This window comes from Homalodisca vitripennis, chromosome 1, assembly GCF_021130785.1.
Source record: "Homalodisca vitripennis isolate AUS2020 chromosome 1, UT_GWSS_2.1, whole genome shotgun sequence".
In the NCBI taxonomy this organism is placed as follows: domain Eukaryota; kingdom Metazoa; phylum Arthropoda; class Insecta; order Hemiptera; family Cicadellidae; genus Homalodisca; species Homalodisca vitripennis.
This window is the reverse complement of record NC_060207.1, coordinates 171,142,943-171,169,004: the sequence shown is the minus strand read 5'-3', so window position 1 is coordinate 171,169,004 and position 26,062 is coordinate 171,142,943. Positions and strand designations below refer to the sequence as shown.

Genomic DNA, 26,062 nt, shown 5'->3' with positions numbered 1-26,062 from the left:
AATTTGGTTTCTTAAGTTTTACTAGTATTAGAGATAATTTGTAATAAAACAATACAAAATGGTGGCTAGCGGCTAAACGAAGTGGAAATTGGTGAAAAGATATTATTCATTTTTAGCTTAAAATCACACATAAAATCTAAAAATGCACATCTAGGCTAGCCTTTTTTTACACCCTGTATATAAAGTAAAGCACATAATGTATATGCAGCAATATATTTTTATGGAAAATTTTAAGTATTGTTACAGAATTGAATGTTAATTTCTACTTAAAATTTTGATGTTAATGTTATTGATTGAAAACGTTTTTTTTTATATGTTAAATTTCCCAAGGAATACACTTTTGGCATATTACTATCTGTGGTTGGTTCAGAGCTATGTTATCGTGATAAAAGGATTTATATATATATATATATATATATATATATATATATATATATCATATCATATCCACCGTAGGAGTCGTGCTATTTGTTAAGTTTCATATCCTTTCGACTACGAAAACGCTCATATGCGTGTGCTTGCCGTTGAATCATCCGTGATTCATACACAGCAAATGATTGGTTATTTAAATTATTTATTAATTTTAATTAGGCAAATAAATTCCTTCTGTTGATAAATCCTCCTACGGCCACTAGTAGGAGGTTTAAATATATCCTACAATAACACTTGAGGTGCAATTCCTGGAACGTCGACCACAGTATGAATTAAATTTTCTGAAAACGTTAGAAACAACGACTATTCCAATTGTATATTAGATTGTTTCCCGGAGCTGTCTGACTTTCCCGGCCCAAAACAAGACTTACTTGATAACGAACGCGCGGTCCGTACAAACCAGTGTCGTGTCCAGTGCCAGCTGATTGAGGTAAAGGTGGAGTGGTGGGGGGCAAGGTCATTATCAGCTGTTAGTGGCAACCGCTGCCAGTAGCAATCTTCTTCTTCTGCTCTCCTCTGGGCCACCTCTCTTGTCCTCGTTGGAAACGGTGCTTTTCAACATTGAGGTTAGTCGTTTAGTTATCTACAGATACACACGATTAGCTTTACCAGAATGTTATGTTTAGTTGTAGTTTTCAGCTAATTGATAGGTCTGACTATCAAATACATTTTACAGGACACAATCCACTGAGATGTTATTGCTAAAATACCAATTGCAACATTAGTCATTCAAATTAGCGGATCTTTTGCTCTTTGAACATTTTTATATTAAGGTCAATCCAATCTAACTTTGTTGCAAATGGTAATTTGAACAGATAATCTGCCTGAAGACAATTAACTATGTTTTTTTTTTACAAATAATCTGAATGAAATCAAATACAAGTGAATGAAAGTTTTACCAAATCGGTTTGGTTTATCCATGGACACAATTGAGTTGATAACGTCAAACACACAACAACAAAATAACAAATACTGAGTGACTAACGTCAAAATTTTCCGATTTACACCTTGTCGAAACATTTCTTTCACAAATAAATTCTTGGAATATTTTGGCAACGCAGTGGACCTTCAGTCGAACAGACGTTAAAACGAAAACTTGATGATACTCATGTCACACGTTGTATAAGCTTGAGAACTGAAGTACTGAGTGGATGTCTCCCAACTCTCCGCAAAGCGCGTTATTCTGTAACGTTGTTTGTTTACACTAATAGCCTCCGGGGATACCAGGAATAATGTCTATAGAGGTAGACCCTGAACTCACAGGCATGAGTCGACTAAATTACTTCACGTATCCATCATTCAACATTATGTCAGAAGTTGATTAGCACTCTCACTATGATTAGATTTGACGATTTTACAGTTTATAATTAGTTTTTGATTCATTGATATACATCGAGTGAATGAGTTATCAAAATTATCCTAAAATGTACCATTTAGTTTTAACACAGCACTCAACATACAATTAATTCGTTCTTATCACTAAAAGACCTTCTGTGGCTTCCACTGATAGTATGGTTTCTTATCACTAGTACGAAAGGTTAACCGCGTCCGGTTTATGGCCGGAGTATATCAAGGTTTTCTAGTGAGTAGAATCAAAACTATTTTAAATTGTTTTTCCAACGAAAAACCTTTGATATTTTCAATAAAGGAACACTTTGATACCTAGAGTACCTTTTACAATAATAAATAATTCATCTTCTGTGCAATGTGTATAACTGAATGAGTGTTTATATTTTATACACTCCTGGAATAACTCTTAAATATGTTTTACCACAACGTTCTTTGTGTTTGAATTAATTTACTTCTAACACGTAATGTCCTTTGACAAAATTACACTGTGAATGCTTAATTAAGCTCCAGTTCGCCTTCCTTTTAGTGCAGCGTCTGCAATCTGAAGTTTTCACAGGCTTAATCCTGCAATCTGGAGTCATGTTCGTCTGAAGAGATCCAAAAAAAAGTTAGAGACAAAGAAGCGGAAAACGAATTCTTTACGATTTTTTATGTAACGTTCGACATCAGAGACATCAAGACTACAAAATATAAAAATATAATACCATGTAGATGTATTGGTATTTTATTGTCTCAACAGGCCACAATTAAGGGCATCAAGAGCGGATATACTGAAGGCCATTTTGATTTTTGCTGCATAGGAGCGATGTTAAACTTCAAACAATTTTACTCCCTTATTTTAATCGTAGACATGTGGAAGATAACTCAATTGAAAAGTAGGTAATACTCATAAAATCTTACTTTTTCTCGATATTTTGATTAGTAAACATTTTTTTAAATATTTTAACCCTACAATATTTGAATATTGAAAATAATACATATGTATTTTAATGTAATACAGTGTGCACTTGAAGTTTAGACATTCAAATAGTTCCGCGTTTTGTAAGTTAAATTTGTTTTATTTATCTCGACTTCAAGCGGTCATATACTCATCATCCGTACACCCGATCGTTAAAGTTTCCGCTGGTGAGGGCACAGTTTTCAAAACTAGATTACTTTCTAGTTGGATTGTTAATACAGTTTGTTACAGGATCAAAAGATACATGTTAGCAGTGATGGGAGCAAATCTTGTATTTGTATTTCATTTCATAAGTTTTATGCGGTTATACTAATAAAAATGCATATTTATTACCCACGTGTGCCGTATGTAAAAATACTAACATTATTATCTTGCTAAGATAAGGTGATTTATAAAGTATTCGTCATATCAATTTAATGCTTTGTGACTTTTATTTGCAAATTTAAGCAACAATTATGTACTTTGAAAACAGTTGTGAAACTACTGTACTTTTTCTCGATTTTTTGTATTTTTAATTACTTTTGCAAACAACCCAAGTAACTCTTGAAACCTCTATAGAATAGGTAATGTACTAGATCGAATACTTCAGGATCCTGACGTCACTACCATCCTATATTTTGCAGAAACACACAATTTTTATGGTACGTTATATTTATTAATGGTTAAATGTTTGGTATTTTACTCTTATTTTTCAAAAGAAGCCCCAAAAAGGAAAAATTTTTCCTTACGCATTTATTCTAGAATGATATCAGTCAATTTCTGGTTAATTATTTCTTTAAAACATTAAATATTTCAATTTTGCCTGTAACCTTTAAGTTTTTCCTGTAAGTTTAACAGTTTACGCGCCAAAGTTTGCTCAGAAAAGGTTTTATCAGTTAGTTGCAAAAATATAATAGTAGTTCCTTGTTTATAAATGTGTTAAAAATAAGAAAGGGTTTGTTGACAGAAATATTTATTTCGTTCTTTGATTTTAAAATTACTTAGAAACCTCTTATGTATTTTCGCGGCAATAGCCGTTAAATTGAGAACAGTGAACGAAGGTACATTTGAATAACAAACACCTTTATGTTGGAATATTTTATTTTCAAAAGTTTTAAGGTAAAGGCCTGTAAAAAGAGTGTTGGTATCAATTCTTCTGTGGCAGACGGTGATGAAAAATGTCTTCTTGATGTTTGGTAAGATTTCAAAAATGAGATATCATAATTTTAAAAATAGTCTTTTTCATTTTATTCCCTATCTCAAATATTTTATTTATATTATTTACTTTTTAATTTTTGCAACCCTGGTTTTGAATTTTTAACTTTTATGCAGGTAAATGGAAAGTAACCTCTTTAATACTTTTGCGTACTTGCCAAAGCAGTGAATGAGTCAACTATATCGTAGCCAACTCATATTGTTCCCTTGTCTTACCCGAATCCATTAGAATCTCGTATGAAAAATATAACATTAAGAAACCGTTTATAATGCTTTAAAACGTATATAATAAAACTATTACATTACTTTCAATGCTTTTGATTTATAGTAATTGATTTATAATGTACTTGTAAGAATACTTGTGTAGACAATGAGCGCGTCCCACAGATTGTACTTGAACACAAGGACGAATTGCTCATAAAGTAAGGAACTATTGGACCTAGTTCTTCGTATTGCTCTCATTCAAATCAATTGTTATGATTCTAGTAGCATTTAGTCTGATTAGTTATAATTCTTTTATAATTCCGTCAAGCTTCAGTTACACCTGTAGGTAAGATATCCTTTTCCTGCGCTTCTTACCTTAAAGTCGAATACTAAAATAAAGCCTTCAAACGTGCATTCAAAAGGAATATACAGAATCTCTAGCATTAAATGTTTGCTTTATGTTTTCTTAGGTATTCGAGTAACGGAACAACTTTTCAAAATGTTTAGAACAATATTGAATGGATAAAGTTGTCGGTAATTTTAAAATATAAAAATAAAATATTTTGTGGTGTTGCATTGTTTGTTCTGATGAATGATGCATGTGGATGCAAAAAACGGTAAGGTCGTACCATATACAGGTAATTCTTTCATTTGTGAAAATAATGGTAGGTAAGGAGCAACAAAAACAAAATAAAACCTAAAGACAAGCTGGCACTTAGGACAGCTGTTTTTTTATCCATAAATGTTTTGATTAACGTAATTTGTTGAATACCTATGATTACGATGGAATTCATACTTTAAAATCATGTATTAATTGCCAAATTTAGTTTCCAAGAAGTAGAAAAAACAAGATTTCAAATTTCAAAAGAGTACTAATATAGATTTTTATGTAAAATAAATACCTGATATCACCAGTTTGAGCAACCAAAATGTATTGTGAATATTGGCTATTAGAGCTTAAATAAATAATTCAGTACTAAATTTTGAAAAAAAACTATCACAATGATAATATGTTTAGTTATTTTTACTCGTTCTAATTTTTAATACATTCAGCACTTTTTACGAATGTACATTTTCATAATTGAATTATTTTAATATATTGAAAGTTTAAATGCAATAAATAATATTAAATATATAAATAGTTTGAATGCTTGTCTTCAAACTATGTGTGATTATATCTTGAAGTTTGTGTGGCTATCCCATTCTAAAATAAGCATTTTATTCTCTGGTGAACATCCAATCTGTTGGTTATCCCACGCAGCATCGCCTTCAGATCCAAAAAGTTCCGGGTACGTGTCCGGATCCAGTGGAAAACAAGTATTTTTTTTTTCAGAGGAATGCTTATTGGGCGGACGAGGGTTCCTGGAAATTAATCTGGAATTTAAATTAAAGCGGTGGAGAGATTATCAACGTGTCAATGTTCGTTTACTTTAAACATTCAACACCTACCAGGTTAGATGAGAACTAAGATTGTTTCATCTCATGATTGATAGAGGTGACTTGAATAGTGGAAAGGTGTGTTATAATTAGGTTCACATTCGGAGTCACTCCAACTGAATGGCTCATATAATTTGAATTATGGATCAATTATATATGCTGCTTTCATTATCCTATACGTATTTATATAAATTAAATGATATCTTAATATATTCTGAAGTTCATATTTGTATTAAAATCGATTACAGGCTTCACGAGCCTCTATCTAAATTCCAGCATAATCAAGCTCTAGAATATCACCCGGCCCGTGTTTGATCAGTAAAAATAAATTTACGTCAATAGTGAAATGGCGATAGATTTTAGTAACATGAATGAGACATTCATGCCAGACAGGCTTACTCAACTATTTAGATAGGGCTTGTTAAAAACAAATACTTCTATATTATATAGGATGACGATTAAGTCCCGAGAACGGTTTAATATTATTTTCATTACTATAAACAGAGCTACAAAACATTACATATTTTTCTATATTTTTTGTTGAATATCTTTGAGTGACGGCGTAAAGGGAACAGAGCACTTTCCAAGTGGATTGATTTCAGCGTATGGATCAATATATAACAGTCAACTTATTGCATTAGTTTAGTTTCTGTAGAACCTTTATTCTTGGCAGTTAGAATACATTTGTTACCAATAAAATACATGATCCGTTTATCTAATGCAATCTTGCATTTATGCCCTTGAACGAAAAAGAGACCCCTAATCTAGAACTCACAATCACTCACCCAGAATAACATAACAGAATTTTGGATTAAGCAAAATTTAAGCCTTAATTCAAAATTTTAGCAGATGTAATATATTTTTTAATCAATAACATTGAATCTTCTTGGGTCTAATGAGCATGTACACATGTGACTAGTGGTTTATTCAAGGGGAGGGGGGAAATTGAATTATGAAAATAATTTTACATTTATACTAAAATGAAAACTTTCATAATTTTAGTTTTATAAACATAAATATTGATTAAGGAGTGATACATTTCCATTATTTATGTCCATCTATTTTCAAGACAAAGATACAACTTCTGAAACAGAACTTAAAGTTTCAGCGTCTGGTGAGCCCTTGTGTCAAATAGGTTTGAAGCTCGCTAAATTAAAGTTTGTATATATATCTAATGAAAATGTATGTAAATGTATCTAAATAGAGTAATTTAGATAATAAGAATAAGTACTTATTTATATCTCATTTTCATTATAAAGTATGATAGAAATCTTTTGACTTAATTTAAATTAAACTCATACGTTAGTATGATAATCGGGCGATATTAATTTCCTAATTGTTAATATGTACAGGTATTTCATATGTTTACTACTAAAGCATGTTCTTGATTGAAACTGGAACACGATACAGAGGTGAATCCAAAAATGACAGTTTCTCTTAATATATTAGGGAAAGTAATTATGATAATGAGTTCAAGTTGACCTCGGCAACCCAACCGTGAAATATGAAATTATAGGTTCAGGCGCTTCAAACTCAAAACCTTAATTCAAACGCTACTGTTTGTGCGCCGAATTCTCTCAAAACTCTTGATCTCAAGTCTAAACCAATTATTTCATCATATTAAGATTACAAATATTATTGCTCGGTCTGCATTTGTTACAAGGCTTGTTCGCTATCTGCCTTATATCCTTCCTGCAGACCTTGGGTTGCCATTTCCAACTACCCACACATGTATATATACGATACAGTACATTTTATTTTAGTAAAATCCTTAATAAGTATTTAATTAATCATACCAAAAACGTTTTGCTGATATACAATACAGTTTACATCCCAGATTCTCTAGTCAAAGTTTTATATTTTCGTGACATATCCGTTCATCTTTCGCTTTAAAATTCTCTCAAGCTCTCAAAGAATTTAAAGCCAAGAAAGAAATGCCAGCTCTGAATTAATTAAGAAATCTGTTCTTTAAGGTGTAATCAGTGTTGGTTGGAATTTTTAAGCAAATGTTCGTTTAAAGCTCTTAAATTTACTTTTTCTAAGGACACGAAAACGTTTTTATCGTTTAATGAAGAGTGGTTGGCATTATTGCAGAATTTAGGTGCATCTTATTATCAAGGCCAAAGGCAAACTGGTTTAGAGTATGTATGTGAAGGATGGTTGGAGGACATGACGTGAATTTTAATTACAAAATTTAATTTCCTTTTAAAGACATTTATTAATATATATAAAACAAATATCACGGAATTTGAGTTTATATGCAAAATTTAAGCTCAATCGAGTAATAAAAAGTAGGTATATTACATTATACACGAAGAAGATACTTGCAAGCTAAAAGTAGGAACGGAAAAATACCTCTAACTCCTCCTGAAGTTTCTTATGTTTCTGTCTTCTCTTTGGTTATGTTCTGAAGTTATCTGGAAGGGCCATGACTTCGAAATAAAAAATTTACCCAACCAGAAACTGATGCATAACTCTAAAAAGGGCCCTAAACTGAAGGTAAAAATTAACATTGTGTCAAGATCGCTCACCTGGCATGCAGTGAGTCCCGGCTCTACCTAGTACTGGCTCTGCGCCAGACCTGCCGCAGTGTCTCACCACCAGCCATGTGGAAGAGATTTATCTGCACGTCGTACGTATGCTAAGTTGCAAATGTGAGTCAGGGACTTCAGATTCCAAAGTTGTCGTCTGTCCAGGTGACGTGTTTTTCAAACGACCTCAGTTTTATTTTACGCAACCTCGTTGGCAAACCTCTCGAAGATAGTCATTCAGTGATTGTATGTTAAGATGTTTCCTTGTCTACTTTTAGCCTTAGAAAATGGTCCAAATATTTTTAACCGAGATGGAAATAGGTTAGAATTAAAAGATATACTATGAAGCTATCTAAAAATCCCACTCGTTCCTCTAAAGAGTCGAGATATGGTGGGTTAGAAAGAATCAATAATTAGACGTTTTGGATCGTAATACATGGCATAGAAGCTGAAATACTGCGTAATTAATTACATAAGCCTGGTAACGTCCATGCTCCTTGGCTACTACCTCAACAATCAGCAAATCATACATATTATATAAAACGTCAATGACGAATACAACGTTGCTTTGTTTTATCGCTGGAGTAATAAACGAATACAACGAAGTGTTTATGGACCCAGTAAAGCATAACTAAAGAGCTCTGGCCAAAATTAATACAGTTATTCCTTGAGCCTAGAAGAAAATAAATACCAAATTTAAAGTTTAGAGCCTCCCTATCGTACAGGCGGTTAAGCTGCACTTGACTTTGTGATTCCAAAAGTAGAACAGTTCTTTATTGGACTAAGAGAAACCTATATATCAAGTTTCAAGTCAGTAAGAACTTTTTATCAAAATATATTGCACAGAGGGACGGATTGCTCTTTAACCTTCTGACCCTAAAATAAATAGGGTTAGACGATTTCTTGCTCAGACGAGGGGGTACGATTATAAAAAGGCTCTGTCCTTAGTAACCAAGAGGGTTACTCCATATCGTATATAAAAAGTAACACACATGCATCGTAATGCCTTCCGCAACAACCAAGATCACAATTCGAATCATTGCTAGAAAATGTTATTCACGGCATTCGTAGCGTAAGAGGAGTAACTGGAAGATTCGAGATATAATGGCATTCTGATGTTTCGTTAGCTAGATGTACGTGAGCTACTAGAAGGCGAAATACAGAATTGAGGGAAGGCGAAAATAAAGCATTTCCGCGTGGTTTCTGTCAACACCAGTGGTATTTACTCAGTAAAGTAATACTTTTTTTATGAAAAGCATACCAAAACTATAAAATTTGACGGCATTTCGATAAAAGAAACATTCTACTCAAACACGAAAGAAAGAGCCACAAATTTATCCTAAAACTAAGAAAAAGGTCGAAGTGAAGTCGACACAGTTAGAACACCCTGTATACTTGCAGAAGGAATTCTAACACAGTCATGTAATAATACTGCCATCTACACAGGATATGCACACACATTCTACTGATTGATATCAAGCGAGGTTTGGGCGAATTCTCCTTAAAAAATTATTGAACTCTCCACCGTACTAAAAACACTGCTTTGTTGTTTGCTCCACGCCTTCACTGACTTTAGAAGTTTTCCATCGTCATATTTTTAGGAAGCATAAAACTGTCAAAGTTTATGGCGATAATTTATTTGCTACATAGCGTTGCCTTGCGCAGTTTTTTATATCATACTTACCATATTTACCAGTTGTGGATGCAAATAGGAAATAAAGAGATCCAAATCAGGTAGTAAGTTATAATTAATTGCACCTTAGTAAATTTACATAGTAAATATACCTTAATAAATTACATCCCCTTTGTTTTCTATTTTCGGTAAGCGCCGCACCCAGTTTTACAGAACTCGGTGACTCCTAAGTGACGTGATTACTCACCTAGTCTACTCTGGCAGTGTTGTTGTTCTAGTCAGGTGGAAGTGACTAAGTGGTCTGCATCCTTCACTTCCATAGAGTAAGGTCACCGGAGCCGGGGAAGGTCACAGGACATTGTCACTGCTGGGGCTGCGGGGAATTCTGCTCGCTTGGCTCATAGGTTCCATTTTAGTTACAATCCTGTTTGTCTCCAGAATCCGCAAGGTTAAAGATACAGACGGAAATGTTTAGCGGCTAACTGCTAAACTTTGTTAAACAGTTGGAACCTGACGTACAGAGGTTTTTGTTATTAATATAAACAGTATTTATATTAAATATTAATAAGTGCATGAGAGTGAATGAGGTATGATTTAATATAATAATAGCTTTTTTTTTACTTCCATTTTAAAATTTTAACCGCTCAAAAATTATAACATTTATTTGTCATAAATAATATTGTAATATTTCCAGATTTAAGTTCCAAGTTTCTCGCTAAATATTATTTTCTACTTTACATAATTTGGAAATATTAAAAATTTAAAAGCAAACAACAATTTTTCTCTGTAAATGTCGTTAAATGTTTTAATGAAATTTGAAGCGAAAGGATCAATACTGGTTTACCAAACCATTCATAAACGCGAGTAGCTTTAAACACAATAGTAATGTTTTATTATTCCTACCACATAGTTAAAGTACATACTTCAAGTTAAAGAAAGTAACATCAATAATATGATTTTAGTAAAACAAAATATATCCAGTGTTTAAGAGCTGGCTGCAATGCCGCGACATAGTAACCGTTAACCTATGAGCTATTATACTCCTTTATTTAGGCCATGGGGTATTCTCAAGTGTTTCATTTTTAAAGTATATTTCCGTCACCAATGTTGAGTTTGCTTTGTGCCACGATCAAGAAAATCTTAAAAAAAGTTTATACTTATGGCCGTTGTAATGTCGTCTAGTATTTCTCGTTCCATAGTTGGTTTCATACACAGGACAAAGAATCCTACGTATGTCATAAGACAACTAAGATGGGTTTTATAACACTTTAAATATACAGTAAAAGTTAGATAGCAATTTTGCCTTTTTTATCAACATTACAGTAATAACCAAGCATACATAACATTTGATCAAATGTACAGTTAAAAGTATATCTTTTATAAAAATTTTTAATTTTCTTATCTGGATATTTTATTACTCTATGCTAAACAACAGTTGCAGAAAACGTTAATATAAGAAATTACTATGAAGCTTACTTTATGCTTGCAAGACTTAATGTAAACAGATTGAAACTTGTGGTTAAATTAATTAAACATGGTACTGTCATAAAACTACGTTTACACAGAACAGTTGATTACATGTACCACGCTCTAGGAGTGAATCCAACTCTTTATCTATAAACAACCTTACATTCGCAATAAAAAATTACGTTTAGTAATCTAGATAAAAGCTACCTTATCTTTTAAGTTGGACCAAACAATACATATCTATAAAACTTCATTGAAATCTATTCAATAGTTTCAGAGATTAGTGTAAAAGAACATAGAGACACGATATTTCTTGTAAAGATAAAGATAAAAAATAGTGTTTGAGGAGTACTGTAATGGAGATAGCAAATACAATGTTAATATCTAACTTTTACTCCAGATTTTGCCAATGACGATTTAAGAAATCTAATGCATTGTACATTTTATGTAAACTCTGCTATAAAACCAAACTTAATGAAGGAAGCTGAGAATGTTTTCACAAGAGTACTCCAAACTGGTGGGCTTCCTTTACATTGTGATATAGCATTTTAACAGTGGCTTAAGAGAAAACAGAGAAATGAAACACTGACATGCAACACTGATTCATTCTTTCTCATACTAAAGTCCGGTAACAACAAGACTTCTATGGTACAAAAATGTATAAACGATTAAGATGCGTAAACTTAATAAGGATTTCCTCCTAATATCGGAAGTAGGTAGAATTTCCCCCTAGGCGTACTAGACTTCTCAGTTCTATGTATATATGTTGTATATATCCTCATCGGGACACCAAGGCAAATTCAAATATTGTACTGGAAATATCTTAGACCAAAAATAGATTACAAAACGAAAACATAATATAATTCAGGTTAATCTCCGATATTATATGCCTACTTACATTTAAAAACTCCTATGATATATATGTATATTATGTTTATATATAGATATATAGTATACATATATATCATAGGAATCCATTACATTACATCGTAAAAGCTCTTAATAAGTATTATGATGAAAATTGCCTGCAAAGCCGTGGGTTACAGCTAGTTTCAGTGTTTGGAAATTTACTCAGGTTGATGCAAAAGTCTACTGTTAGGACCTTTAGAGAAGATTCCTAAATGTGCAGAGAAAAATAATATTTTTTTAATGCCGTACTCGATCTCACTAGCCAGTTCGTGAACCCACTTTCGATGTGTTTAATACATTTCTTACCATATATATATATATATATATATATATATATATATATATATATATATATATATATATATCCAGAGAAACCTCTGCAAAAGATATGCTCGTCTCTGAAGGAACATTTAATTATATGTATAACAATACTGATTCAGTTTATTGTAAACTTGTCTAAAGTATTCTTGTCATGTTATCAACGTGTTCATTGTGGTAAAAACGGGCATGGTCAGTGATAAGAAACCTCAATAAGACATACTAAATTACGACTAACTAGCGAGAATGAGATATTATAGCATTTAAATGCCCGATTTGAAGTGAATTCTGTTGCGTTTTGGGCCATATGAGCTGCTTAGATTTATTATGAGTTGATTGGCGTAACTTTTCGACAGCTCATATTAGCTCAGAGTGAATATCAGCCTGGAAAACTGTGCAGTCATTTGTCAAAACTTCTGCTAAACCTATTCTGGGAGGTGAACTATACTTTTAAATTATAATGATATGAGACCCAATGTTGTTACAGAGTTATTTTATTTCCTCTTGCATTAAGAAAACAGCCGTAAATACTAAGAAACTAATATAAACTGTAGAGAACAACCTCACCTGAATATCTCACCACCATAACAACCATAAAATTACCATAAATTTCAGCAATGACTGGTTTTAGTGGCTCATTAAACCACGAACGTTCATGGAAAATGAAGAAAACATGATGTCAACCAACTCTGCCTATTGAAATGGTGTGACACTAGACCCACTATTGAAATATTTAGGATAAATTAATGCAAAAATAGTGAGTAATAACCAGCGAAGAATCTAGCATAATCTGGAAGAAACATTAACAGCCGCACTTTATTGTTTTTTACTGATATAACCATCATAAAGTACCATAAAAGACAACAGTAACCTCAACAGAGTTATATGAATTTTGCAGTGATGTTTTTTTTCTTCTAAAAATAGAATCGATTTTCACTGCCACGTGTGACTTACGGCCTTGACGTCATATTGGATGTTGCAGTGACGTCCGAGACGATGACTCACGAGAGGAGTCCAGCAGTTGGGCCGCGGCACGGATCGGCGGCGCTGTGTGATATATAATAATGGGGATCATTGCGACAAATTGCGGCCGCGCCGGGAATACCGCTAAGGTCACTGGATCTGTGGTCACATACTCTGATTTTATCTCTTACCTTTGAGATTTATAAGCTGCGAATGGACTGCAATGAATGGGGATCTTTGTGTTTTGTTTTGTTATTAACAATGTCGTGTCAACAAGATTATCGGACGCTTCGCCCATTACTTTTTGAACATTTCTTTCAACATCATTCTCATTTTCATTCTTTTTTTCATTTTCTTTTTTTCACTTTTTATGGTTGAGCTCAGTTTTCATGGATAAAATACCAAAATCTTCAATACTATTTTACTATTTTTCTTCTTTAACTCGGATTTTTTGTAAACACTCATTTCGGCTCATGGTTAATATAAAAATATCGTTATAGTCAAATAAACTCTTTATTATTCATACATTTACATATTATCACAGTTCGTTTTTAGTTTTTTCTCTGCGATTTTCTTGCCTTAATAAAATTTTAACTCTAAGCTAGTACAAACTACTGTGATAATGTGATGTTTTTAATAACATTCCTGCTTTATTTCTTTAATAAGTTTGACCATTTTTATACTGTTAGAGAACTATTTAAGAAAAGAATTTAGACCAGTTATGGAAGGGAATCCTCAAAATACTGTTTGTTTTTAAATCGACATCAACTAAAAGAAGAAGACGATGTGTTTTTAGAGTACATATCCCATGTTATAGATTTGTGGTGACTAAAAACACGGTGACTAAACAAATATCTATTGAAAATTGAGAGTAACGAAAAGCAATAAAGTTGTTTCCAGTAGTAACTAATAAACATGTCTCTACAAACAGAGTAAAAATGGTGATATACTTTGTTGAGGATATACTTTTATTTTAGTACTAGATGAAATAGAAATTGATTAAATTCGTTTTCAATTATAAAATCTCAAACCAAAAACAGATATTCTGCTCTAGGAATGGCAGCTTCGCCTCTGATACTTTCACCTAAATTTAAGACCTGGTCCTTGAACTCCCGAGATAGTTGCGAAGGTTTCGGCGGGAGAAAAGAATATTAATCGGATCGAGCTACTTGAATATGTAGTACAGTAATCATAGTTTAGACAAATAAATTTAATTTGTGGGCCAGAATTCCCTTTTCGTGATATTATAGACCTGTTAATATCAATGTATTAAACCCCATTGAAAACTTTAATCTGTTTAAATTGATTGCCTTAGTCTATGATGTGTTAAATTCAAGAACTGTTACTGCTATTACAGGGTTTTAATTTTATGTTTCCCACAGAGCAGCTATATTAAAACATGTTTGCCATTGTACTAGGAAATGGAAATATTTGAATTAATTCCTGTTACCTTATCACTATTTAAAGGATGAGGACGTAAATTATATTTTTAAATTCCATGAGAAAAGACTCCCTCAATCAAACGAAAAATATTTGTAATGGTCCTAATTAGATAAAAGACCGCCTAAACTTACAACGCTGCTAGTTAAACATTTTTCCATAATATGAATTTTGGAATACAAACTCACTTAGACTGGTTTAATAAGACGAGTTGGTATTATTTTTAATTTAACCTAATGAATTCCATCATGTCTTCTCTGTTCATTTGTTCAACAATCAGTTCATTATATAAACAAGGTAGAAGTACGCCACACAACGTGTTGCGTAACAGGCTTCGCTGAGGATACATGAAAATCTATTATGATTAAGTTTATAATAAATTTCCTTCTTGAGATATCTTGGTATCAGATAGACAGAAAGATAATAATGCAGAGAAAATTTGACACAACAATTACTATCAGCTAAATTACAAATACTGGACATGTATTATTGTTAGAGTATTTCTTGTTTATGTATAAATAAAGTTTCAGGCAAAACTTTAATTCTACGGATGAAATCTCTCTCGGAATATCTTACCGTATGGAATTTAGTCGTGCACGACTGATTAATTTACAATTTGTCGTACATGATCGCTTAGTGTATAGAATTTGGTCACGTACGATATTTTTGTAGGATTTTCTCGTACACATGTCTTACTGTACGGAATCTTCCCTAGTACTGTCATTTAGTTTGTGGAAATTCGGTAAGATCATTTCATTTGGGATTTGGTTCTGTAAGAGAGCAGAGGTCTTTAAAATACTGGATCTCCTGCCTCAGTGTCTCAGTGAAATCATGACAAATGTCGAAGACGCTAAAATCTTTCCTTAAGCGAAACAAGATATCTTCCAGAACTGCAGAAGTTTTTGCGGGTCATGGTAGTCCACACTTCTCGTTATGTCGGTTTGTGTTCCTATTAATGTTGAATTACAGTCGATTGAGTCTAGATGTTTAATTTTATAGTAAGAAGGGACCTATAAATTAATGTTCTTTTAATAGTCTTCCTGTAATTAATACAAATTTACTTGTTTTCAAGATAGCTTTTGCTTGAGTTGTGCAAACGCCATCGCAACACAGAAATTCCATGATACTGTATATTTTGAGCAGAAACTATACGTGGTCATCAAGCCAACCCGAAAGATACCTCCTCATTTAAACTTCAAATCTGCCTTCATGTATTAGTAGCTGTATTACACAACTACGTTAAGAGCATCAACAGTCTCAATGGTCTGTAGCCTCCATTGACAACTCATGAGTATCTTGAGAGAAGATAGTACTGGCAGTAGTCACTAGTATTTATAGTGACTGTTTACCATTTCATTAGCGAGTACATCCGTAGCGCAGTAGTCCCAGGTGTCCACAGCTGTTTAGCATGCGTAGCTCGGGTCAGCACTGTGGTTATCACTCTCCACGGTAACCCAACTTCTCGATAAGAGCTCTTAGTCACCGACAGCGCGGCTTGTGGTCCTTTCGCATTGTGTCGGGAAACTCCCCAGTCTACAAGTGACTTCCGCGACTTAAACAGATTACTCACCGTAATGCTCCAAGTCAGCGCAGCCCTGGCTCCGAGGAGTGTCCGTTCCTTATGTATTTATAACACGTTGCATGCGGAAGGTCTCCAGTCCCCACTCGGTCGCTGGAGAAACTGGAGGCTTCTGGATAGACTACCAAGTGAGACTGTTTATATTAGTTTCCCTCATCGCTCAAAATAAGTAAGTAACAAAATATCTACATACAACATTTTTATTTCTTAAATTTTATGTATTAAAATATTTGATATATACAAACTTCAAAACAATTTCAAAAAGCTTTAAACCAGAGATTCTAGAAGTTATAATTTCTATAATAATAATATTTTTCTTAATTTATTAAAAAAATTATTTTTAATCCTTTTTATATTATTAATAAAAATTTGTTCTGCTGGATTTTAAGATTCAATTTGCATAATTAACCTCATATTAGGATTTTAATATTGTAAATACTACTTTGACCATATGCCTACACTAGGTACAGATATTACAATATTAGAAAAAATTCTCTTCTAATAACGAGTTTTGGGTCTCATAAATTACTTTCGCTGGAAAATTCCTTCTGGCCGATATTAGGTTGGCCAACCTGTCACTGTACACACTACAACAGTACATTTTGCCAGGATCTTAAAATATGGCAAAATAATTTTAACATAATAGTTTTTTGAGAATAGATCGATGAACTGGATATTTTTATTCGGTTATAGAGCCTACTAAACTGTTAACTCTGGCCAATTATTATTATCCTTCTCTATAATCGAACCCAAGAATTTTCATAAAGGAGGAGGTCAGACTTTATGATGGCAGGAGTCAATTTATACAATTTATATATATATATATATATATATATATATATATATAAAACTTAAAGAATTTTTTCCAACTCAAAAACATGACGTGAAAATATGTTACTTAATTATCATGATGGGTAAAGACTCGATCCAAATTGAATACTGGTGGAAGGACTCAATCATGTCATAGCGAGTGAAAACATAATTTACGCATACTATAATTGCATTTATTGGGTAAAGGTTTTTTGAAAGCACCATGTGACAGAAACCTATACTCTTTTCATCTTTGGTTTCCGTTATAGTATCTGGTTAGTCGCATTTCCAAAAACATGCTTATATCGGGATTTTTCAGTGTTCAAAGAACGGACTGGGATTGTTTAAGCCACATCTGGAAACTCCCGAGAATTAATCTACGCCATTAATAAAAAGCATCACTCCTGCTCACGATTTCCATCAGTCACGCGTAATTTTACCATTAAAAGGCCTGTAATCGTGTGTATTATTGTATGTAATCAAGGAGATGGTTTCTACTTGCATTATCTCGAATTATCAATAGAACGCAATTGTATACCGGTTTAGATTAGTCATGGGTACTGGGTGAAGGATAAGATAAGAAACATTGTTTCAATTGGATTTCTAAAAAAACGTCAGATTTTAATAAACGACACGAAGTACGCAGCGGTTATTGCTTAAATTCGTGTGATCCGAGAGACATATTATGAGACCTTGGAGGAGTTTCCCTCCTTCCTCAAATTACTATTTATCATGCAAATTTATTCAGACATTAAACACATATTAATCACCCGCATTGCATTCTTGCACTTGTGGATTTTATGTACTTGTTAACTTATAAAGAAGGTCAGAGTAATAGTCAGTAGAAGACAAAAACTGGTAATAATATATGAGTTTATTTTATTTTGCAACCACAATTAATGTAGATTAATACAGTAAATCTTACAATATTATCATTACCTTGACAAAATACTAAACAGGTATCTTATACGTTGCAAAGTACGCCAACACACTTCCTTGAGATTGCAATTCAAATCTATATCCTTTTATTCTCGTAATTGCCTGCAGACTGATAGACGGGCATATATCATACCAAAAAATGTTTACATCCCCCAGACAAAATAGTCTGCCTATTGAGTGATAAGCTTCAATAACGCTTAGTTACATTGCGTGGTTGGACATTCACCATTATAGAACTCATTCAAGCTTCTAGCAACATTCAAACTCTACAGTTAATGTTCTTCGAGATATGTGCTGCACGATATTTTTTACGTTTTACTCATTGAGTTAAGTTCCTTAGCAGTTTTAAATAATAAAAGTTGCAGTAAGGTCGAGAGGTTACTTGAACGCAAGACTGCATTGAAATTAAATTTTGTCTCAGACTTTCAACATTAAATCTCTGCATTATTATTTGTTTACTGTATGAATAAGTTATATCTGTTTTTTATAAAGATGTTGCATGGTAAAATCCCATGATTGTTCTCCTCTAGGAAACGAATTTACATAGAAAAATCTGCAAATGCTTTAGAGTTCTAAATCATATAACAAATTAAATTTTTACAGCGAGCTGATGTCAACAGTCAGAAGTCGCGGTTTTCTCCCTTTTCCTACTGTTTCTCAAGTAGGATAGTTGGTAAGAAAGTCGAACAACTTTCGTTCATCAAACATTTTTTAATTTTGCTAGTAAAATATCGTTCAAACCATGTTTAGTTTAATCGGAAAGTTATAATCCCTTGCATTCAGTTCTTAATTTCTTCTACGTTTGCGCACAGCTGAAAGTAGAGAGGAGGTGGAAGGGTCGATGTATTGTAACAGACTGACGAAATCACGGTCAGTGGAATTCCCGCTACGGCGGCAGCCTCTCCGACTTCCGTTCTTCAACAACAGACTGCCTGGTTTGCTCTATCCACACCGATTTAAAAATACATTGAATATAATAATATTGTTCAGAACATACGTATCCATGCTCGGTATGGATATGACGTCGATTATACCTTTTAGAATATTTATGTTTTAGGAAGGTTTGGATTTTTGAGGTCCAAAGTCTATGTGGAATTTAAGATTTCTTGAATGGAAATTCCAATAGGGCGAGAGTTGTAAAATAGCGGAGGGACTACTGAGAACATAATATACATTAGGTTATCAACTATATTTTAATTCATCATCTTCAATTTTTTACCTAGTACGAAAATAATAACTCATCTCATGTGTGTTAATCTTGTTCATTAGTGTGCCATCGATGTCCACATTTGTTCAATCCCATAGTTGGAGTGTAAACTAATCTTAAAGTCCCCAAAAAAGAAAGACATATTTTTGTTAGCAGCAATCACACGTAAATGGATAAAATAAGTTATTTCCATTGTGTACTAGGTATACAATTTATAAAATTATCTCAATTACATCAAGTTCATAAATCATATTATGAAATGAAATGTTTCTGTGTAAGATGTTACGATATACAATAAACTATAATCCTGAAAAAATAAAGGTTAAATTTATGTCCAACGTGTTTAAAATATTTTTATTTATTTATCTTTCTGATGGTAATTTTGATAATTTTGTAAGTGAAGTGTATAATCTGAAATAATGGCATAAAACAGGTCATTAACCTTTATTTTCTATGTGTTTACAGATAGGATTTATCACTACAAAATATTTCTACGTAATATTTTGTACGAACTATAAAAAATAACACATAAAACCATAATTGAATATGTATATATTTGATTTCTAAAATTTTGAGTGTGATTAAATAAACTTTCATATACCATTAATTTTATAATTATAATTAAGTGCCACTAGAACTGCTGAGCAGTTAACAATAGAGATATTAATGACGTAGCAAACATTAAACCTGTTTACGTTTTACTACAAAAGATTTACTTTCCAAAATATTAATGTAAACTAAAGTAGTAAACGACGTATTATTTCAAATTCTTCTGGAAATATTACAATAAACGTGAACTAACGCTTTGTAAGTGTAATGTGGGAAGAGCCGCGGGTTTCTCGGTTCTTTCCTCAGCCAGGCGGATGCGGCTCCTGGTCAGCCTTGAAGCATTAAACCGCCGAACAAACTGGTTTCTATAATCAAGTCTAGTTTCAACACGCGCAATAAACACTTGTGATAATCATTAATTTGCTTATATTTTGCCTGTAACGAATTCTCCGTCGTAATAATGGTCAAGATCGTTTACCTTTGTTTTGTGAGGATACAGAAACATGATAATATCCCAGTTTGCTAATCAATTAACGATTATAACAGTTACTATTTTACAAACTGTCTCTCATTAACTTAAAGTTGTGGTGATTCGATTACTCTGATAACAATCAACTGCTTGTATTTCTGATTTATGCTTCGATTATACGAACTTTTGGCTATCCAACTGACCGATACTCCAGACGGTAGCCAACATACGAGTAGCCATGTAATATAGTTCGTAGGTTATACAACTGCTGTTCCAAGCACATTAATTTGCGAGATTTATCTAGATTTTTGGAGAAAGTTAATAAACAATTTTGAATTATTCGTTACTTCTCTGATCACCAAATTATTAACATATGTGGTACCTTTTTATTGCGTTATTTCTGATGAACTGAAAACCTTTACTACTTTACTACCTTTGTACTGAACTAAGAAATACTATCAGTACAAAAATTTAGTGTACATGCTCAAAAAGGTCTTGGTGGGGGCTTAAATTGTTGTGTGATAAAATGTAATCAATAAAAAATTAAAATATTAAACAAAAGTATTTGATTATATTTCACACCTAAAACAAAAAATGGAAAGTAATGTAGCAAGAATGGTAGTAAATAACAGGAACATACAAGACAAATGGCAAGATAATAATACCACTGATGAACTGATAATGAAGAATAGGTCTGCTAACATTATTTAAAATAACCTATACAACAGATATTTTTCTATGCATATGTAACTTTCCCGGACCTTAACTTTGTTTCTATTCGATATTCTGACCTCTTTGATATTTAGACGAATGTATGAACCAGGTTTTTAGTTCTGAGAGTATTGGTGATATCAAGGATATTAAACAAAAGCTTCCAATGCGGGATGCGCTAAAAATAAAGTTCTTAAGTTGTTGGCTCATCTTAATTTCTTTCGTATTTATAACCTTACTAACCTTGACTTCAACTTTTGCTGTTGGAAAATTAAATGTACATGATACAAAAATAATTGTGTCAAGCCCTTAGAAGCGGAATAGGCAACGTGTGCAATACTTGGTGTTGTACGTAAGGCAGTGTGATCTATTGTCGTCGATTAAGTTTTGTCTTTGTGTTGCTTGGGAACCTACAAACCAAGATTTATATCAATACAAGGTTTTCCATTACGCGTGCTACAAGTTGTCCGAAATGATGGTTTGAGTAACAAATACTTGTAATATACTGACCTATTAAAACAACCTCATGTAAATTTCCGTTCCACAGTTTATCTAATAGAGTTATGTTTGCCTTTTGTTCAAACAATTAATTTTACAATTTTTAAATCTTAATAAAGTTTTATTGTTTCAGATGGATACATGGCAAAGGCTGGTGACCTCATACCTCGTCCTGCTGTTATGCCTCGGCGTCAGCCATCAGAGCACGAGGCAACGTAGGCAAGGTATGGTTCTCAAAATTGTTCTAAATTACGACAAACTAAAAGAATGATCATGATAGCCATCATCATCATCATTAATCATACTCTGGTTACACTTTTTACAACATGTAATAAAATCAAGGTGGTGCATGGATATAAAATTTATTTATAAATATAACTCTGTATTTTATTCAGTATAATGAGATTAGATGTTTCTACTGTCTGCTCTGTAAATTTATAAAAAGGTTTACAAGACGCAAGTGTTTCATATCATTTTTTAAGAAAGAGAAGCCGATGGTCTTTTTAGCTATTTTTGTAGGCCACTGGCTTGTAAAAGGATTTTATAAAACATTAAAAGGGATAAACTGCTGATAATAAGTGCTTCGTTCATAGATATTATTTGAACCTGCGCTCTCTCACACTCAAATTCCAAAGTCCGATGCGTGAGATCGTGCGGCAATCGGCTCTCCTTAAAGCGATATTCTATGTAATTTTGAGAATTTATTATTAAAACATGAATAAAATATTATGCAACGATAAAGAATCCTTTATAGAAAAGTCGACCTATCTAAAACCATGTGGTTAAATAAAATTTTCTGCTATGAGAGTGAACTTACGGAATCTGTTCTTGACATATCGATGTCACTCTAACCAGTTGTCTGGCCATTACCATTTTCATTTCTTCCTTTCTATTTCCAGAAATATCACGAGGAAGAGCAAATAACAAAATGGAAACCACCTGAAGCAAGCCAATGCTGAGGTCAACAAATAATTGAGTTGTGTCCAGCTGACCAGACCAACTGGTCAAGTCCAACAATGAATAATGCAGGTCGCGTAGTGCCAGTGCCTCATGCAGTCAACCACGCTGCAGATAATGATGCAGTAAACACCACTGGCGACGCAATCCGATCGTTGTTCGTGGAATTGCCTTTTTATGCTTCTACACTGACTTGTTGTGCATTATTCAAGTATTTTGGTGCTCTCACGCTCAAATTTATAGTAACGTGCCTGAAGTCACTGAAAGTGGTCGTATGGAAACGCTCCTATTTAGTGACTTTTCAAAATGACTCTCTCTTAGACCCCTCATCGACGCGATATGATAACTTTTACTACTACGAGTTGATAAATAAGCTGGTTCAGCTTATAGTACAGAAAATAAGCAGGTTAGCATTATTATCTGATTACGTTTCTTTTATGACTCATTTTAGTTCAAATGAGTAGTAAAATATACAATTTGAAAGTTTGTTACTTATTTTACTGATAGAAATGAATGAATTAACGAAAGGAGCGCGTATTTCTTATGAGGGCTAAAGAGACCCTCAAGGGAGTCTCTATATTATCTGTACGAAGATAACGGTTACGGAAAATGGATATAAAGATTATTGAAGCTTTCTTTCCAAGCAAAAGGAGTGGTTGGATCATCCCCAAAAACATTTCGCGAGCTTTTATTAATTATAATATTTTTAAACCCAGTGAAATGGATTTAATCACAATAAATCTTTATTTTCAAAGTGTAAAATATTATACATTTGTTACCTTAGAACTACCGTATAAGGTACAGCATCGTTAATATTAAAACAGATGACGAATAGTTACATTCACAACAGTGCTGACAAATATTCTTTCCTTTTTGTAATATTGCCGAGTCGACGTGTCAACATTACACAATAGTAATTTGTTTACTTTTCTTACAGATTAACATAATTTAACCCTTTTATTGCCATATGTGTTTTTAAAGTTGTGCTCTGTCTTAAGCAATTATTACAAGGGTGTACTTGCCAGCACCAGAAGGTTTCCATCCCTTTTTGCAATGTTTTGGTAAAAAATTTGTATCTCTATTATTTGTTACACAAATTTAATAGTTTGTACCTAATTATGGATTGAAACTCCATCTATTAGAATAAAATACTAAAAATATGACTCAAATTAAAATATTTTTGCTACAAGAAGTGTGTTTACATGAACAATTTTTCAGATTTTATTCATTTAGTTCTCCTTATGGCAATGAAAAAATATTTGGGCTCCATTCAATAAATTCACTGTAAAGTCCACTAAATTATGAACACACTGTTGAAGTTTAATGGTAAAATGTTCACAAATAAAAAAGATTGTTGTTTGTTTTAGAATAAAACGCATAAATTAAGTCTTACAACAGTTTATGATTCTACACAAAATACAAAGTTAAAGAAAAATATAGATCTTATAACATTAACAAACACACAATTAAAATTAAACTATCAATTATTATAAATTGTAAAAGTTGTTTAATTTTTTTAATGGGACAACATTAAAAAACCCTAACAATTTAACGGTGAAAGGAAAAACTTATGGAACAAAGCCTTTTTGTATTTTCTGCACATAAATGTTGATTTTCTTTTCTTTCCACCAGCCTTTGTATACTTGCTGCACTACAAATACAGCAGTTTTTTTCCTACTATTAGAACTTTTTTCAAAATACATGTCAGGATTTTTATCTCTACGGAACCTCTGGCAGGACTCCTCGGCGTAAACATTTGTTAGGTCAGCCACATTTCATGTAGACTCTTGTTCTGAGAACCACTGTTTTATATTCTACCGTAATAAAATCTTATACATATGTACTACAATAATGGTTTATTACGTAAAACCATATGTTTATAAATAAGAAAAGATTTCCAAATATATCAAAATTTTGTATGATTTCTTTTCATGACGTTTGGTCGACCGGGCTTTGGCACTTCATGCCTATGCAGGAAGTCTATACTTAGACGTCTAGATAACAGGTCTTTGGCACTAAAAGGGAAAAATTCACAGTAAATTTTTAAATAACAAAATTATATTCCTAACTCGTCTAATACGCTCAAAGTCACATGGACATGTGCATACCTGTAGGACACGTTTGCACATGCTTCTTCCAGTCGCAACTGCAAGTACCACTTGTGTGTGTGTGTGAGAGAGAGAGCGCGCATTGATTTACACATGTGATAAACTTAGTGGTGCGAGCGATTATGTTCCGCTCGTGAAAGATAGTAGTCATCTTGACTACATATCATAACTCTTCTAGTACACGAATTAAGCCTAAGGTTCTTAGTAAACTTAATCTGTTTTAGGCGCCGATTTTGCTTTATTAATTTTTATATTTCTTGGTTATGTTATACTCTTCATGATTTATCAGTCATCTCACTCCTCTTGTACATAATCCCCATGATTTATCAGTCATCTTACTCATCTTGTACATAATCCTCATGATTTATCAGTCATCTTACTCATCTTGTACATAATCCTCATGATTTATCAGTCATCTTACTCATCTTGTACATAATCCTCATGATTTATCAGTCATCTTACTCCTCTTGTACATAATCCCCATGATTTATCAGTCATCTTACTCATCTTGTACATAATCCCCATGATTTATCAGTCATCTTACTCATCTTGTACATCCTCATGATTGTACATAATCCTCATGATTTATCAATCATCTTATACAAATTCTCATGATTCGTCAGTCATCATTTGCATAATCCCCATAATTTATAAATTACTAAATTTTTCAATATTTTTATTTGGTACGTAAAACGACAGTATAACAGACTTTTGGCAAGAGAGGAAATCTTTGATTGAGTCCCCTCGTTTTAACATTTTACTATAAAAATCAACTACCTATACAGTTCATAATGATATGCTGTTTAGATTAAAATTGTTAGACAGTTAAAATAAAACAGAGCAAAGTAATTGTATAGTTTTAGACGATGATAAATATGGAATTAGAATATAATTGAAAACCTTATGGATTACTAAAAGCTCATAATAATGGAAAGTTGTATATTAAATAACATTGTTTCAAAAAAAATTGTATTCCTGTTATTCCAAAAGTAATTGCGATATTAATTATTGTGTGTTCTATAAAAAGGTATGCAGGAGTCAATATAAATACATATTGTGTAAATAGCCATGGATCATATTTTAACTATTAGGAAAACCATAACCTCTCAACTTTGTTACACTTCATCAACATCATAACAACATAGCCTTCTTTACCTATTAACAACTATCAATATTTAAGCAATACCTAAATATTGGTTAGTTCCATATTCTAAAATTGTTTCAAGCGATATCTGGATTTCAATATTGCCATACCAGCGTAAGAGACTTTTATTAGGGAACGGTATGATTTTAAGAAGAGCCTTTTGGGCCCTTAGGAATAAATTTGTTTCGCTTACCATGACATTTATATTGATAGTAAAGTAATAAAAATGTAGAGTACTTGACTTGCTTTTAAGAT

At 32.6% G+C, this 26,062-nt stretch overlaps 1 protein-coding gene across 1 annotated transcript in view; it reads left to right on the top strand.

Moving 5' to 3' along the window:
- Positions 1 to 844: 844 nt before the first annotated feature.
- The window catches only part of LOC124353995 (transmembrane protease serine 9-like), a 57,037-nt gene continuing 31,819 nt past the window's right edge, over positions 845 to 26,062 (top strand). The window contains exons 1-2 of the mRNA XM_046804108.1: positions 845 to 998; positions 21,732 to 21,822. Of these exons, the coding sequence (XP_046660064.1) occupies positions 21,732 to 21,822 (91 nt within the window). The 5' untranslated portion in view covers positions 845 to 998. The remainder of the gene's footprint in view (positions 999 to 21,731; positions 21,823 to 26,062) is intronic.